The sequence below is a fragment of the Aethalodelphis obliquidens genome, unplaced genomic scaffold, assembly GCF_003676395.1.
Source record: "Aethalodelphis obliquidens isolate GAN/ISIS:26980383/991018 unplaced genomic scaffold, ASM367639v1 scaffold63, whole genome shotgun sequence".
NCBI lineage: Eukaryota > Metazoa > Chordata > Mammalia > Artiodactyla > Delphinidae > Aethalodelphis > Aethalodelphis obliquidens.
Window position 1 is genome coordinate 159,887 of NW_020838007.1, and position 17,581 is coordinate 177,467.

Sequence of the window (17,581 nt, forward strand, 5' to 3'; positions counted from 1 at the left end):
GGATGCCCAGCAGTGGAGCTTAGACCCTGGTCAGCCCCGTGGCCTCCCCTGTGGCCTGGGCCACCCTGCCTGGTTTGGTGGCTGGGAAGGCTGTGGGAATCGCACAGGCCTGCAGGGAACACAGTGCCCTCCTGCCATTTCCTGTTCTTCTCACAAGAGACAACCACCCAGCCCCCAACTCCCCATTCCTGCTCAGGCCTCCCAGGGCCAGGCTGCAAGTGCCTCTCAGTACTGAGGGGTTTTGGGGGGCCATGGAGAGCTGGGCCACCTGGGCGAGGTCCCGGTGCCAAGTCCCACCCCCAGCACAGCCTGGGGCATCAGGATGTGGCATCACCAAGGCCAGAGACCACACTGAACCAGGACAGAGGAGGCGCTGGGCAGAACTGTCACCACGCTCTCCTCTGATGCCCAGACCTAGCAGGCTGGCCTTTTGTAGCACAGCTGACCAGGGACCTGGCATTGGGCACCACCAGCCCTGACACAGCACATGTTCCTCCCGGGGCATCCCAGCCCCTGCTGCAGTGGTGTGGGGCCCAGGGAGGGCAGGAGGTCTCTTCTGGACAGCAAGGAGCCCATGGGGGTGGGAAACCTACTGTCCCCAATGGTTGTGGAGGACATGGATGGAGACACTGCATGTGACTCCAGCCTGGATTCATTGAGACCACAGCCATGAGCTGCTGACCAGCCGGCCTCTGGCACACCCTTCCCCCGAACCTTGTTCCTGCTCCTGCCCAGTGCTTTGTCCCCAGGCACAGCTGCTGTGACCCCGTGGCCCGGTATCTCCTGCCGTACTGCCAGTCTGGGGCGATGGGCTGGCCCAGCCCTGGGAGTGATACGGGTGGTCACAGCTGGACAGGGGTGAGGTTTCGAGGACCCACTCAAGAGGCACTGACGCGAAGACAAGGGCTTGGGAACCAGAAGCAGGGCCCCACCCAGCTTCTTCATCCCCCTGCTTCACCTGCAAAGGGGGCTGAGAGGCTTGGACTGTGCTGGCCAGGGCGAGCACCGGGAGAACGCTGTCAGCCACCGAGTACCTAGCAGGGTGTGGGGTATGTCAGCCACACTGACAGCATCTGGGGCAGGATAAAGCGCCAGGTGCCCCACAGGTAGGAGCAGTGGTCCCAGGGTCCTGCGGAATTCCCTAAACCGCGTCCTGATTGTACGGCTGCACCAGCACACTGAGAGAGGCTCTGTCACTTTGATCGGTTTCTCAATGGAGCTGAGACCCTGGAAGACTGCCCGTGCCCAGCCCCGACCCCCTGCTGATGGAGCAGCCAGGGTTATAACGGGCAGCAGTGGCCCAAATGTTACTTCCTAAGGATGAGCATTTCTGAAATCCATCTTGATTGGCCACAAGCAGAGGTTCCCCACTGAGATGTCTACCCACCCCCACCCCCGCCCTGTCCCCAGCTTCTTGTGTCCCTGCAGGAACTGGTCACCTGCTGCCCATGGCTCTCCAGCCTTTCCTCCAGGAGGGGTGGCCCAGGGCTGTGCCCAGGGGTGCAGAAGCTCCATCTTGCTGAACAGTGTTAGGCAAGGGTGTTGGGGCCCAGGGGGTCCTCAGTCTGGTCCCAGGAGGGCTGTTTGCACTGCCGTTGCCTCCCGTGGTGGCAGTGATGGTCTGCAAGCCAGGCCAGGCCTGCGCGCACTTGCATCATGCTGTTTGCTAATTTCCCGTCAGTGACTGACAGCAGGGGGGCTTGGATCAAGCCAGCAAGATTTAACACAAAAACAAATAGAAAACAGTTCTCATTTCAGCTGAAGCTGAAAAGGACTGGAAGGACTGGGGCTTTAGAAGAGGCATGCTCCCTGGGAGCGGGAGCGGTTGGAGGTGGGGGGAGGTGGGCGGATGAGGTGAGAGCAGGTGGGACCCAGAGCCCGGACCTCATCCTAGGCTGCCAGCCTTCCTCCCTGGGCCTGGGCATGACATGGGGAGCTGGGAGCAGGACACAGGAGCTCCAGCCCTTGCAGAGCAAGTGCTCCAAGTGTGGCCTTGGGAATCTGGGAGTCAATTCTAACTCAGTGCCCCCCACCATCCAAAGTTACGAGATGCCCACTGCCCTCGTCCCACCTGCCCGGGGCTCTACGGGACGCCTGTGGGATCAGGAATGGTCCTTTCTGGCTCTGAGATCCTGTCGGTCATTGATTCTGAGGCTCAGTGAGAACAGAGAGCAGAAGAATGATGTGTGTTTGGGGTGCAGGGGCTGGCTGGCCACACAGACTCCCAGGGGACAGCTCGGTCAGGCGGGCAAAGTCCCCAGCCAGGGCATGAGCGTGTTTTGGTGCTGGGGTGGGGCAGTGACCTGCCTGTGTGGCCCCAGGGTCATCATGTGTCCACCTGTGGTCCATCTGGGCTGTCTGGCTCCTGAGAACTCGCAGCACGCCGGGGACAGCATGGCTGTGTCAGTGGAAGGGGGGCGCTCGGTGGAGCACACTCGTCCCGAGGCACCCCGGTCCCAGCCCCGTGCCGAGCACTGTGGGGAAACGGTGGGGCCCAGGGCGCGGTCCTTCCTCTCCGGGGGCAGATGTCCGGGTGGGAGGACGAGGGCAGGGGAAAGAGGCTGGGCCTCAGGTGCTGTCACGGACCCTGCACACAAACCTCTAAGCCCCCCAGGCGGGCTGCCACACTTGCTACTACTCTGGGTCACCCTAGCCCCCTCTGAGCCGTATACTTTGGGAGACTGGGGACCAACAAACAGGCTGCCTGGAGAAGGTGGGTGCTGAGCTTGGGGCGGGGACAGGTGGCGTCAGGCGAGGTGGCCCGAGGCTGAGCTTCCGCTGTTTCTGGCAGGTTCAGGATGGGTTTCAGGCCATTAGGGCCCGAGCACAGCTTCCCCGCAGCCTTTATCTTGTTTAAACAGCCCTGCTGTTTGAAGTGGCAGGCCTGGCCGGCGCTGTTACTACGAGCGTCACAGCTGTCACTCGATGAGGGACAGCGGACAAACGGTGCCTCTGACCTCTGGACCCGTCGGAACACACGCCCACCCCAGTGAAGCCCCATCTGTCACTGGCCCAAGGCCTGCAGGGCTGAGCCTCCTCCTGCCCCCACCTGGGCTGCGGCAAGCCAGCCCCTGGGAGGTGAGAGGCGGTGGTCCTTTGCTGAGCCCCCTTCTCGTGCCTGGGGAGGGGGGCCAAGGGCTGTGAGCACCAGGACTGTGGGGTGCAAGGTGCACCGCCCCAAGCACTAATTCCTCTGTGCTGCTCGCTAATCCCCACACTCTGGCCGCGACTTCCGTGGCCCCTCGGGCTGCTCGTCTGCAGGTGGCGCGGAGGCCAGGGGTCAGGGCAGCAGGAGCTGGGGCACTGACGGGGACACACAGTGGAGTCGGTCCTGGGGTCGCCGCACAAACCCCGGAGTTTGGGGGAGGAAGATGAACCGCGAGCCTTCATCCCCGGCGGGTCAGGGGGTTCCTGATGGTTTTAAAGCCAGAAGGGCACCTGCCTGTAAACCCTTTTTCCCCTCGTTTTGCTCCACGATGGCGCTGAGGCGAGAAGGGACACAGGCCACTGCCGGCGAAGGGCCAGGACGGCACGGAGCCTGCTGCGGGGAGCGGGGGAGGCCCGGCGCTGCCAAGTGTCAGGGTCCTGGTTGGGAGGAGGGGAGGCTGGGGGGCGCAGGCGGGCCCCTCCCCAGTGGCCGGGTCCGACCACCTGGACAGGCAGGACACACGGCGCCCAGCGTCCTCTCACTGTAACCCCTGCACACGGCCGCCTTACCGACCACCTACATCCCGCACCATCCAGCCCTGCCTGCCGTGGCCCCGCGGCCAACAGACCACTCACCCTGCCGGGCACTGGAGAGAGCAGCCCCCGCAGACTGGGTGGCGGTGCTCAAAGCCACAGCAAATCAACAGAAGGGTTCCAGCTGGCGACTGGCTACTTCAGGGAGGCTCAGGGATGCCCTTGAGAGCCCACCCCTCTGCCGGGACCCAGGGGAGGACAGCCTGGTGAAGGCCCCACGCGGGGATGAGTTGGGGCCAGGCAGAAGGTGCCGGGTCACCCCACTGGGATGGGAGCTGCTGGAGGGCTATGCACAGGGCAGCGAAGTGACCCCAGGTTGCAGAGACACGGAGCAGAGGGAGAGGTGGGAAGGAGATTCCAGGTGTGGCTGGAGGTGCCGTCAACTGGACAGTTGCAGGTAGAGCCGATGGCCCGACTCCGGGACCCTGGCCTTTGTCGGGGGGTTGTGTCCACTCGTGGGTACTGCCTCCCCTGGCAGAGGCAGCCAGACAGTGCCCTCCCTCTATGCCACCTGCCCCAGCTTGCTGGCTTGGCACTGGGTGGTCAGTGCACGTGTGTCCGCCCCTAGGGCTTCAGTTCTCTTAAGCCAGGATTGCCCCTTGCTTCTCTCTGTGTTTCCGAGGGTGACTGCTTGACGTCCAGGGAAAGGTGCCGGGCAAGGCCGGGCTTGGATCTTGGACGCCGGTGTCGGTGGTAGGGATGCTGGGCCTCCAGCTTCCTGTCACTGCCTGTCAACCACGTTTCTACCGTGACTCACTTCCCGACAGCCCAGAATAACTGCCGTCTCCTGGTCGGCAGGACCTGAGACTCTTGGGTGAGGTCAAGTCCAAGGCCAGCCGAGGCAGCCATGGGGGCTTGGGGTGGGGCTGCCTCAGGGCTCCTCGCTCAGGCCCCCACTCCTTTCAGCCTGACCCACTCACATCACCCAGGGAGCCCTAAAGCTGAAATGAGCCAGGGAGAAAGGGGGTCAGACAGAAGATGGGGGGTGGGGCTGGTTGAGTGGGCGTCTGGTGCCAGGGGTCAGAGTAGGGGATCAGGGCCTGCACTGGGAGGCCTCTGAGGTCCCAGGGACACGAGAGGGTGGGGTAGGAACATGCTGAGGGACTGGAAGGGGGACGGGGTGCCAAGAAGCGCCGTGGCTGTGCCTGGTGGAGGGGAAGGCAGCGGCGGGAGGGGCACGGGGAGTGAGCTGCCTGTGCGGCAGGGCCGTGCCAGTCGATCTTGGCCTGGGTGTCCCGAGGGCCCACAGGGTGCAGGGGCAGTGTGGCTCCGTGGGCTTGAGGGCCCAGACTTGAGGAATGGGTGCACTGACCCTGGGCAGCCGAGGGGGAATGCTGCCCACCCCAGAGAGAGCAGGGGGTGGGCGGCAGCACCCCCAGCTCGCCCTGTTGCCCCCGCACAGGCTGCGGCACCACCCACTCTGTGCCGCCCGTGCAGATGAGCCCCGGGGACAGTCGGGCTCATCGATCCATTAGCCTCATTAATCCAGTTCTCCATTCTGGCGCGGCCAGCACTTAGGCTCGTGGGAGGAAGAAGTGAGGAGCGCTAACCAGGTTGGTCTGGACTTGACCCCGGTCATCCAGCTCTGTCCCCAGGCACCTCCCCGTTGCCTGAGGCCAGGAGCCGGATGGGGATGGCAAGGACCAAGGGGTGGCTGTGGCCATCGGAAGCTCTCCTTGGGGCAGAGGGGCCTGGGCAGGCCAGGCTGGCCCTCACAGCCCCCATTTCCACATCCGTAAACGGGGATGTGGGGAGAAGCCCTCACAGCCACTGCTCTGAGAGGAGCAGAGAGCTGGACCTCTGCACATCACAGCAGCCTCCGCGCAGAGGAGGAGCAAGGCCCAGAGCCTCCAGGGGCAGCTGTCGAGGGCGAGGCACCATCCTTCGGTAACAATCCCACCCCCGCCCCTCCCACTGGGAGTGCCACCCACCCAGGGCACTGCAGGCAGGAGCCGGTACCAGAAGGACCTCCCCTCTTCCCTGCCCACTGCCCTGCCCGCCAGGGAGAGTGAGATACCCTCAACACCCGGAGGCCCTCCCCCACTCCCAAGAAGTAGACAGTGATGGACAGTGTGGTCTGGCCAGCCAGCCAGGGCTGGGCCTGTGTGCCCCTGTGGAGAGGGACACCTGGCCCAGCTCAAAGATGGAGCGTCTCCTGCCTTCGGTCTGTGTTGCTGTGCTGCTGTACGAGGCCCGAGGGTGGAGGCTTCCTCCCCAGTTGCCATGGAAACTGCATGCTGAGTGTCTGAGTATAAGCTCAACCAAGGGAGGGGAGCAGCTGCTGTCACAGACTCTCAGTGTTAGGAAGGGCCCGAGGGGCTGCCCCACTCCTGCGCTGGCCAGCGCAGAGGGCAGCTCTGAGGCCTTCTCGCCTGCATCTCCCTGTGGGCGCTGGACCACCACCACATCTGCTCTCTTGTCTGCACAGGGCTGTAGTGACTCCATCCAGGCCTGGGTGAGTCAAGCACACAGGCCCGGCCCTCCTGCAAACACTTCCAATGAGGGACGCGATACTGGGGGTGGGGGTGTGTGTGTGTGGAGAAACACAGATTCTGGTGACAGTGGGGAGCCAGGGCTGCCTGGGGAGGCCCGAGCGTCCCATTCCCATCCCTGCGGGCGTGAGTGGAGGTCTGAGTCATCTCCTGCACCGGCTCTGCACTGGGCTTCTGCCAGGACAGCGCGGCCATGCTGCCACGCTGCCCGAGGCCTCCAGCTCAGTCCGGGGCTGTTGCTCTGCTTCTTGCTACCCCACCCTGTGCCCAGGGAGCCCTCCTGCCTGCACCCCGCAGCCTAAGGGCAGACGCAAGCCAGGGCCTTGCTCCCCTGAGCCACCCCCACGACCCGAGACAAGCTGGAGCCCCCAAAGGGAAATAGGCTCCGGAAGGATAAGGACCCTCGGTGGACGAGTGGGGGAGCTCAGGGCTTCAAGCCACTGCGCAGCCTGAGGGCTGGGCCCGGCCTCTTCCCCGCGGAGCCCAAGGCACCCCCAGGCCACACTAGACTTCTCTGCAGCTTTGCATGAAGATAAAGACACCCCTCTCTCACCCACAACGACCAGCCCCCCACTTCTTTGGTGACAAAGAATAAGCTATTTCCCTGAGCAACCAGTGCCGTCCTCGGAGGGGTTTTGCTCTGGAGGTGCAATCCTGTCTTCACACCTTTCCACAGTTGCAGGTGCATCTAACACAGGCCCCCCCACCCCCACCCCTGTGCACCTGCCCGGACCTCGGGACCTGGGTGTGACGGGAGGGCCCACTCGCCCTCTCCCCGCTGGAGAAGGCTGGGGATGTCCAAGCCCAGCTCCCCTGTCAGGGCTCAGGGTGGGCCAGGGAGGTCTCGGGGGCTCCTCCCACCCACCAGGCCCAGAGCACAGGGCTCCGGGCCTCACCTGCCTCCCGGGCAGTGGAGGCGGGGAGGGCAGTCAGCACCGCACAGAGGACGACCCCAGACTTCCCTCTGGGACGTGCCGCTCGCTGGGTCAGCCGCGCCTCTGCACCCCTCGAGCCACACCACCACAGAGGGAGCAGAGGCTTGGCTGTTACCTTGTGAAGGTGCCAGCTCGATACCCAGCCCCGGCTGGACCTTCCCCCTTGGCCCATGCAGCCAGGGTGCTGCCAGGAGGCCTCGCTGCCCGGTCCCGCCCTCGGCGCCCGTGGAGCCTGGCACCGTTGCCCGGGTGGGGCCTGGAGGCTGAGCCTCAGGGCTGGCACCATCGTGGTGAATGGAGCTCATTCATGTCCTCAGCCCAGCCTCCCAGCTCTGCTTCCAGCGTTTAAAGGTAAATTCACAGTTCTCAAGAACAAACACTCCACGCGCTCCTACAACAGGCAGACCTGGGCTTCCCAGGCCGAAACGGAACTGAGAACTCGTGTTAGGGACGAGCAACCTGAGTCCCAGGGCAGGACAGAGCCGAGCGAGCGCCAAGGCCCAGCCCCGCTGCATCCTCTTCCCCCGCCGGCTGCCCGCTGCGGCCCCAGGCCTTGGCCGTGGCTGGCTTCCCGTTGCCTCATCCTAGCCTCACAGGGCCCCTGCTCCAGGCCACCTCCCCTTTATCTCTGAGTCATGCCGTGACGACCGCTCTGGTCACGGGTGCCCGGTATGGAGACTCAGCTTTCCAGAAGCGTCACGTTTTAGCCCCCAGCCTCGTGAGCAGGATCCCTAACAGGCCGTGCTGTACGGGTGAGGAAACTGAGGCTCAGACAAACAGGAGCTGGCGGCTGGCAGAGCAGGGGCTCTGGCCCTCGTTGGCCACTCCACGAGCTCACCTCTCCTCCGTCCTCCTCACACCTAGAAGGGCGCCTGGAGCGCCTCTGCCCACGGAGGCTGAGGAGGGGCGGGGGGTGCGGGCCTAGCGGTGAAGGTTGCTGGCGTGCCGGCGGGCTGGGGTTTCCGGGTCTCCCGGGCCCTGGGGTTTGGGCCGGTTCTGGGAAGGGCTGAAACCTTGACATCACCAGCACTTTATGAGGTCTGGGACTGGAGCCTCTGCTGTGCCCAGGGCGAGCCGAGCAGTCAGCGTTTGGGTGGCTCCTTGCCTGTTGGGGAACCCGTGCTCCCCTTTTGTAGAGCGCAGGGCTGGACTTGGGCGTCCACATTTGGGGCCAGTGCCCGCCAGCCAGCCCGCGAGGAAGCCAAAGGCAGCCCTCTTGGCCTATTAAATCAAGGAAATGGGTGCTCGCCTGGCCATCGGTGCTGTCCTGTGCCCCTGCAGCAGTGAGCGAGGGGCTGAGTGGGTGTCACAGGTTCTGGGCAGCCGTTGGGTCTCCAGGCTGAGCAGTTATGGAGCCCCCAGAGCAGAGGAACCAGGCAGAGCTGGGAGCCAGCAGCCTGGAGGGAGGTGCTGGTGGCCCTGGGGCTTAGGATGGCAGCTGAGCCGGGTCTGCAGAGTCCAGCCCCCTCCCTCTCCATCCCACCTCCCACAGAGGCTCTGTGCCGGTGGGGAGGGGGGCAGGTCTTGGACAAGAGGAGATGAGGTCACCCCAGTGCCAGGGCGCCGGCAGTGAGTGGCATGCAGACTGTCTGCTGGGAAGGCAGCCACAGGCCGAGGCCCAGCAAACCTGGTTCCTCTCAAACCAACACTGTGTTGCTCCTGCAGCAGTCCTGGTGCTGGGTGCCGTGATCGTCCCCATTTTACAGATGAGGACACTGAGGCCGGGAGAGGAGAAAGGACTTGTCCAAGGTTCAGTGAGCCCTGGTGGTGAGAGCAAACCCCAGGCCGCAAATCTGTACCCATAACAGGGACACCTGCCCTTTCGTGACTCAGGGGAGCCTTCATGGGGGACCAGGGCCGAGGCGCCCCTTCACGCCCCAGCCCCGGCCTCCTCAGGATGTTCCAGGAGCCGGTCTGGTCCAGGCCACCACGGGTGCTGTCATGTGGCGGTTGTGCTCAGGGTAAAGGCCTCCACCACTGAGCTCGGCGCTCAGCAAAGATTCCAGTCTCCGAGCAGCAAGCTGGAAGCCCCTCAGAGGGGGGTCACCAGCTGCAGCCCCTGGGGAGAGTCCAGTCTGTTCGGTGAGGTTGAGTGTATTCGGACGTGTCCAAGCGGGAGCTTTCTCTGCAAATGGCTGAGAAATGACTTGTGCGCCACCCTGGGGACTGTCCAGCTGCCTCCCAGGGTCTGACGTGTGCTGTTACAAATCACTGGTTCCTGCCCCTTCCCGAGCATGGGATCGCCACCGCTGCCCAGGCCTCTGACGGGAATCGTCTGCTCTGTGTCATCTCTGTACACGATGTTTCTCACTGTGAGCAGCTCCTGGAGAGAGCTGGGTGGGCCCCAGAGCCCTGGGTGGCATCGCAGGTAAGCAGTCGTGGGGTATTTTCTCCTGGGAGGAGCAGCTGCAGAGCTGAGGGCGTGGAGGGCCTCCTGCTGGGGGAGCGCTGGGGTTGGTGCAGACACGGGGTCCTCACCCAGCCCTGGGAGTCGCCTGTCCAGGGCCCCATCCCCTGTGTGAGGTGGGTGGCCTCCCCGGCTTGCAGCGAGAGGATGTCTGCGTCAGGCTGGTGGAAGTCATGGCAAGACAAGGCATGATGGGCAGAGTCCGATGACTCCAAAGCTGCCCCAGCTTCCTTCACCCCAGGGCCCAGTGGACCACACGAGGACGGGGCCCAACCCTGTGACCCACAGCACCAAGTGGGTAGAGTCAGAACCGGGTGCCAGGGAGGCGTCGGGGAGAACGGGACCACAGCTGGCCCCCAGGCTGAGCACACCCTCAGGACCAGGGAGGCCCTGAATGCAGACCGAGGGACTGGGATTCCATCCTGGTGCCCGAGCACCCCAGACGTGTGCGGCAGGAGGGGCGCCGGGGTGCGGGGCTGCGAAGAGGAGTCGTGGGGGAGGCCACGGAGGGCGAGCCAAACAGGGAGGGGGCCCTGGAGGCCCTGCCCGTTGCGCCTTCCTCCCGTACGCACACTCTTGTGCGTGCTTCTCACGGTTTCCAGAGTTACGGCTCAAAACAGCACGTTCCTTTCTCAGTGATCTGTGACTCAGGTGTCAGCGTGCTGCTCGGCCCGCGCGCCCATGCTCGGGCTCCTGCTCGGGCTCCAGGAGCCTGCACAGCAGTGGTGGTAGCACCAAGGGGCTCCAGCTCCCCCTGCCCGCCTAGTGCCTTCTGGGACGGCTCCTCCTGGCTGAGGGACCTCTGTGTGGTGGGTCCCGGGACACAGTGCCCGCTTCACCGTGCTCACCCAGCGGCTTTGGAGGAGAGCAGGTGGCGCTCCCAGGCTCCTGTGTTTGTCTAGCCCGGCCAGTCAGTGCCTCCCACGGGCTCCCTGAGCGCTGCCTGCCTAAAGGATGGCCCGTGTGGGTCCCCACGGTTTGTCCCAAGGGAGAGGGAGGGAACAGGGAAACCTGAGCCCCACCTGCCTGGAGAGCAAGAGGAGCCCCAGGTGTGGGCAAGGGCCGGACACGAGGGGCGTCTGTCTGTCCTGCTCAGGCCGCACAGCAGTGCCCGTCCTGCCGGCGTCCTCTGCCCTCTGTTGCCTGGCGAGGCTCGGAGGGACGAGGGGTAGAGGGGCCGGCCCCTGGGGTCTGAAGTCAGCCTGGGGTGCGCTGAGCAGGAAGGGCAGACGCAGCCTGTCGGGGTCCTGGGGCCTGCTCCACGCAGGACATGGCAGCCGAGCTCTTCCCACGCACACATGCCCTGGAGGACCGACCCCTCTCGGCACACGTGCACTGTTTCAGCAGGAGCAGCTGGCCTGGATGCGGGAGGCACCTGGCTCTCACCCCCAGTGACCTAGCAGGGTACATGGAGGCAGGCCCAGGCCCTGTGCAGATGCTCATCCCAGCACCCCTGCCTGGCCCACCCATCCTTGAACGCCACTCCACACCCAGGGCTTGGCCTGGCCTGGCCACTGGCCTCTCGTCTCTGGGGCCCCGTCACCGGCACGAGATCTGGGACCTGCTGGCGGCCCTCAGAGCCTGCTCAGCAAGCGTCTGCTCAGTGGATTAATGAATACATGCTAATGGCCACATCTATTATTTATCTGATGTGAAATCTGGGGTCAGAAGCACAGCGTCTGATTATGACATCATTCCCATGAGATACGACAGCTCTGCTGGTCCCTACCACGCAGCTTCCGGGAATCCGTTAGCGCTAATTACTACCCAGTAGAATGTAACATTCCTGGACCACCACTTAACTGCGTGTGGCACGTCGTCCGCTCCTCCAGGCACACCTGGGGGTCCTGCATCCTGTTCCTGTCTGCAGAGGGCTTACCCCACCCCGCACACACCCAAGACCTGAGGCTGCTCACTTTCAGGGCGTCTGTCATTCCTGAGCTTGTTCTAAAGAAGGCACAGGGTGGGTTTCGGAAACGGGCCCTCCCCGGTGGAGTGCAGGACCTGGAGGCAATGTCTACGTTGTGGTGGGGGCGGTGGTTCCTTCTCAGCACTGATGCTGTCAGACCATGTATCTGAGAGAAGGCAGGTTCTGTGGGAGAGCAGGGCTTCGTGGGGCCTCCCCCGGGCACTGCCACCCTGGGGCCAGCAGCACTGCCCGTCCACCTTGGAGGAGCAGCAAGCCTAGAGCTCCTGGCCATGGGACTTAGAGCACATTTCCTGCCTCTCCAGGCCTCAGTTTCTTTATCTGCAGAATGGGGATAGGAAGGTGTGAGGGTGGAGCAGGCCGGTGCCTGTGTCCACCCATCAGCACCAGCTGCAGCTTCCCTGTTGTTACCACATCGTCAGAAAAGTCCTTAAATCCGATACCTCCGATCTATACCGGCCCCACACTTGGGACGCTCATCTCATTCATTTTACTTTCAAACACTGGGCAGCTTTCACCAGCAGCAGGAGTCCCTTTAGAAGTAGGACGGTCAGTTGTGCGTGGGAGTCAGACGAGGGCCCTGGGTTCCTTGAAAACCCAGAGGCTCCACGGCAGGGTCACGGTCCTCAAGGGGAGGTAGAGAGGGCCAGGGCCACGCTCTGTGGTCACGGTGCTTCCTGGCCGCCGTCCTCGCGTCCTCTGTGTTGGTGGGGGCGGGGCGGCCACGGGATCCTCCACGTGGCCTTGAGTGAGCACACCGCCGGCAGGGGCCAGGCCTGCCCAGCTCTGCCCTGCACCCTTGCTTTCGTGAACACAGGCCTCCCCCTCGCGGACTCCAGTGAGGACTGATGCCCTGCCTGGCAGGATGGAGGCACGGGGCCAGCCAAACCCCAGCAGGCGGAGCTGACTGCCGGGGAGGCTGCCCACGTGCTGCCTGCGCGGGATGCGGCGACGGTGCCCCCGTGGGAGGCGGGGCTTGCCCGTGCAGGCGCGGGGCCCCAGCCGGCAGCCCCGAAGCCACGTGCTGTCAGCGACCACGGGGGCCAGAGGGGGCCGGCGGAGTCGGAGAGCACAGGGCCAGCTGGGGCCTGGCGGGGAGGGTGCTCTTGGGCCTAGCAGGGCCAGGCCGTGCTGACCGCCCCCCTCCCCCCCCAGAGCCGGATGGCGGAGAGCCTGCGCCTCTTTGACTCCATCTGCAACAACAACTGGTTCGTCAGCACCTCCCTCATCCTCTTCCTCAACAAGAAGGACCTGCTGGCGCAGAAGATCCGGCGCATCCCACTCACCGTGTGCTTCCCCGAGTACAGCGGCCAGAACACCTACGAGGAGGCCGCCGTCTACATCCAGCGGCAGTTCGAGGACCTGAACCGCAACAAGGAGACCAAGGAGATCTACTCCCACTTCACCTGTGCCACCGACACCAGTAACATCCAGTTCGTGTTTGACGCCGTGACCGACGTCATCATCCAGAACAACCTCAAGTACATCGGCCTCTGCTGAGGAGCCAGCGTCGGCTGTGGCGAGACTGGGGCATCACACCCCGACCCGCGCTGGTGACCAGCACGGGGGCAGAAAACGGGGGCCCGGAGCGTGTCCCCCGCCCCGCCTCCTCGGCCCCCACGTTTCCGCAAACATGAATATGTACGGATAGATCGCTAGGTAAGTAGACACACTTGCGCACACACACGCACACACACACGCGCACGCTCTGCAGACAGCAGGCTCCCCGCGTAGCTGAGGTCCTGTGAAGACTTGAGGAGCTGTCACCAAGTCCACCCCGAGCCCCTCCTGCCACATAACCCTGCCTTCCCGACGTGGCCCCACTCTGCATGGGGGTCCGAGGGACCACAGGGAGGGGCGGCCGGCTTCCTGGGAGGAGACCCAGAGCAGGGGCCACGCCGCCCCACGTGCGCGCTGGGACCGGGCACCAGGCCTGCGACAGCACTGACCAGCCCTCCGGCCACTCACAGCTCTTTTTAAACCGCTTCAGAATATGCAGCAAAACTCCACATGGTGACACGCGTGGCGCAACTTGTCTCAGACCAGGCGAGCTGGGCGCCAGCTTTTCTTCTACGAGTCGGACGTTTTATAAACCGAAACCTGGTTTTTCTCCTCTGACATCCTTTTTCTTTTTTTTTTTTTTTTTTTGGCCAAATCTCGTGGTGTTTCGCAGAAATACAGAAAATTTCCAATGCAGTTGAGTATTCTTTTTTAAATGCAGATTTTCAAAACCTATTTTTTTTTTCGGGTGGTCCTTTTTGTGTCTGGCTTTGCTGAGTGTAAAATTGTTACCTGGACAAGTCTGTCCCTCTGCGCCCGGCAGCAGCCTCGGTGCCGAGTTGTACATAAGCCTGTGCAGCGTCCTCTTGTTACTGGTGCGGTTTCCGCTTCGTTTTTCTTTCAGAAAATAAATGTGATGTATTTAAAGAAGGTCCTTCACCCAGGAGCGAACGAACAATAGCTAAATGTCTTGGTATTTAAAGAGTAAATTACCTGTGGCTTTTCTGCAAGTGGAGGAAAGGGAGGCCAGAGGGCAGCCTCGACTCCTGTGAAGGCTCGGCCGCCTCGCAGCCTGAGGGAGGCCCTTCCTGCCCAGGGCCCGGGGCACTGCCACCGCCACCGCCACGTGGATTACCTTGGCTGAGGGCCGTGTGCAAACACGAAGGCGCCGCCAGAGCCCTTGCCAAACCTCCTCTCGGCCTTTGGTACCCTGAGCCCGAGGTTGGTGTGAGGAGTCACAGCCCAGGACTTTAAGGGATGTCGAGAGGGAAAGAGGAGCTGGCGATCGCACGGAAGTCCGAGATTGTCTACTTTACGAAAATAAAATATCCTGAATGAGCCGAGCCTCGTCCCGAGTGCTGTGTGCGTGGACGGCATGCAGGAGGGTGGCGGGGACACCGTCCGTGCTGAGGTTCCTTTTTCTCTCCCCGCTCCCTCCACATGTTTAGGAAAAACCATTTTGAAATGAACGTCAAGGACAAACAACCCCAAGAGTAGAAAGACGCTGCAAAAGAGGGAGACCTGCCAGGCCTGTGTGTCCCAAGGGGCTGAGGTTTGGGGGTAATGATGGTACCAGCCCAGGCTGCACCATCACCTGGACTCCCCCCCACCCTAAAGACACCTCCACTAGGGTCAGAATCATCCCCACAGAGCGGAGGAGATGCCCAGTGGGCCTGGAGGGTGCTGACAGCCCCCGGCATGAACGGTGAGCCTGCAGGGTGTTTGGAGGAGGGGCCCCGCCGGCCCACTGTTGGCTGACTCGCCAGTGTGGTTAGGGGGCGAAGGGATGGAAAACACTAGTCAAGGAAGTTTGTTCACACTGCACCGGGCTCCTTGCAGACTATCTTATTCCACACTCATCCCTGCGGCGGGTGTCAGTGGTGACCCATTTTACAGATGAGGCAAGATGCCCAAGGTCAAGGTCAGGGAGCAGCGGAGCCATCCTCCCCGGGAGGAGCAGAGGGGGCCGGTGCCTCCCAACACCTGGGTCCAAGACCTGGGTCCTCGCCCAGCTCTGCACCTGGACGGCCAGGGCAGGAGCCCACGGGGGCACAGAGCTACCCCATGTCGCCTCCTCAAACCCAGGACCGGACATGAAGCCCCAAGGGAGGGATACAGACAGACACACACGTGTGCAGGTACACAGCACTCAGACACACGGACCTGGCTCTTGTTCCCCCCACCCCTGAGCCCACGTGGGGGTCCCCTTCACGCCTTCCCACATCACCAAACGGCGAAAACCCAAGGGGCTTTTGTATAAGAAATAACCTGTGACTTAAGATCTTTGAGACTTATTTTGCACTTTAATGCCAACTGTGAAAAGAGCAGTAATCTCAGCGTGAGCATCTTTAACTAAAAATACACAGTGAGAGGGAAATGGAAGGATTCTGCCTCCTGCCCAGATGTGTTCAAGGAGGGGAGGAGGCTTCCCTGGGACAGTGGTCCCCTCGCCGCATCCCCCACAGTCTTTATCTGCTCCAGTTCTTCCTCTCACCAGCTGATCCCTCTGCTGACAGGACCGTCCCCATCCTCACGGCCCAAGACCCATCATCCCCTCAGGGCCCAGCACCCCAGGCCATGAAAGAGCGCCCAGGCCAGGGTGAGGCGGGAAGGGGTGTTGCACCGTCTGACCCGCCTCCTTCCCCTGCTGCTGCCTGAGCAGTGCCTGGCACGGGGGAGGCACGTGCTAAGCTGCATCCAGAGAGGTCCACAGACGCGGTGTTAGCGGCAAGCCCAGGCTCAGCAGAGGGGACGGGGAGAGGGGGCCAGAGTTGGTGGAGGACAGCCCTGAGGGGAGAGGGTCCTCTTGCCAGAGGGGCAGGGTCACCACTGGGGGGCCCTCGTGCTTTGCTAAGTCTGGGTGGGGAGGGGGTTCTGCTGTCTGCCAAGGGCTGTCAGGCTGAGGATGTCCACCCCTCACCCTGTGCTCCCATGGACGCAGTACCCCCATCTCTCTCCAGCCCCCAGTGGTGATGGCGGGATGCCAGGGATGCCCCCACCGCCTCCCCACCCAGCCCTGGCTCTCTCCTCTGGGCAGGGAGGGCACCTGCCTCTGCCCACAGCCCAACTGCACATGAATGGGTTGGGACAGCGGGACAGTGGAGCTGCCCTAAATGTGGGCCGGCGGCTCTCAGCGCCCAGCACTATGTGTGCCAGGCAGGGCCTGAGACCACCATCAGAGGGTCCGAGGGGTTGGGGACACTTCCAGGGGTCCCCAAATCCAGTTACAGAGGAATCCTGGGTGTCAGCCTGGAGCCCTCTCCTACAGGATGCTGTGTCCACACAGGGAGGAGACGGGTTCCTCCAGCATCCCTGGCGGCCGGTCACTCAGGGCCTGGAAGACGGGGCGCCTGGCATTTGCCCCATGATCCCGGTTTCTCCTCTCCTGACAAGCAGGTCCAGGCCTGAGAGCCAGAGCAGCCCTGCTGGGCGGCGGCCGGTCCTGCGGCGCCCCCTGCTGGCCACTCTGGGAAACCACGCAGCCAGCTGGACCTGGCCGGGCGCCAGGGCCCAGAAAAGGCCTCGTCCCCACAGATACCCCAACACATGGGTGTGAAGTGCAGCAGGAAAACAGCCGACAAATAGTCCTTTAAAATCCTGCATAGAAACTGCTAAACCACCAGTATTTGTTGAGTGCCAGACACGTGCCCAGCACTCCACCAGGTGCAGAGGGTCCTTCTGGTCGTGGCCGTGGACAGAGAACCCAGACCCATGACCACCAGCACGAGAGCCGCTGCGCCCTGCATGCAGACCGTCCCGGAAGAGCCGCTGGACCCCTGTGACCTGTTGCTCCCGATGGGCTTCGCTAGCGCCTGAGGCCCCACGCTGGTAAGAGCGCAGCCCCAGAAGTAGATGCCCTCACCCACCCAGACCCCCACCCACAGGCCCAGCAAGGACACCCCCAGGACACGGCTACACGGGCCAACCCAGGAGCTGCTGCGCTCAGGGGCCACTCAGATGGTCCTCCTGGGGCGCCTACCACACTGCATGTCCCCCTCCCTCCCTCTAGCTACCCACCCCCACCCCACCCACTGCTACCTACCCCTCCCCAGAGTGTCCCAGGCCTCCCTCTGGGCACGGACTCCTGTGATAAATCCTGTGATAAATCCTACGATAAAGTGCAAACTACACCCCCTGCTCCCCATGGTGAGCCTAGTGCTTGCGGATTCCGGCCTGTCCACCAGAACCCAGAACACCTAGAGCTTTTGTAATTAAGACAGTGTTGGGCTGGCCCAGGTACCTTCTCGGACTGAGTGTGAAAAGCAAAATTCTTTCACTTTCAGAAGAAAATATGGCAGGATATCTCCATGAGCTATTAGCACCAAATTCTCTTAAAACAACACCAAAAAAAAGAAAAAAGTCACAAAGGAAAAGATTGATGAAACTCACTACTATTCAAATGAAAAACTGCTGGACCAATGAATAAACAAACAGAGAAAAGCCATGCAGATAGCCTGGGAAGTGATATTTGCAGTATGTGTGACCAGCAAAGTGTTAGAATCTCGGATAAACGAAGCACTCCCTCAAATCAATGAGAAATGGAAAAAACAACTCAGCAGAATGGGCTCAGGCTCCTGGG

General features: G+C 62.7%; 2 protein-coding genes across 3 annotated transcripts in view; one reads left to right on the top strand and one right to left on the bottom strand.

Annotated features, from left to right (window-relative positions):
• Positions 1-14,338, top strand: part of GNAZ (G protein subunit alpha z) — a 42,077-nt gene extending 27,739 nt beyond the window's left edge. Inside the window, exons 3-4 of one of the 2 annotated variants that reach the window (XR_003429091.1) lie at positions 12,658-13,161; positions 13,907-14,338. Coding sequence is in view for 1 of the 2 variants with exons in the window: in XM_027088612.1 (XP_026944413.1) it covers positions 12,658-13,002 (345 nt within the window). In the remaining variant the exon portion in view is untranslated. Of the gene's footprint in view, positions 1-12,657 lie in introns of both variants that reach the window. The other variant, XM_027088612.1, reaches the window with a different exon arrangement.
• The window catches only part of RSPH14 (radial spoke head 14 homolog), a 60,861-nt gene that overhangs the window by 36,569 nt on the left and 6,711 nt on the right, over positions 1-17,581 (bottom strand). The gene's annotated exons all lie outside the window — the stretch shown is intronic.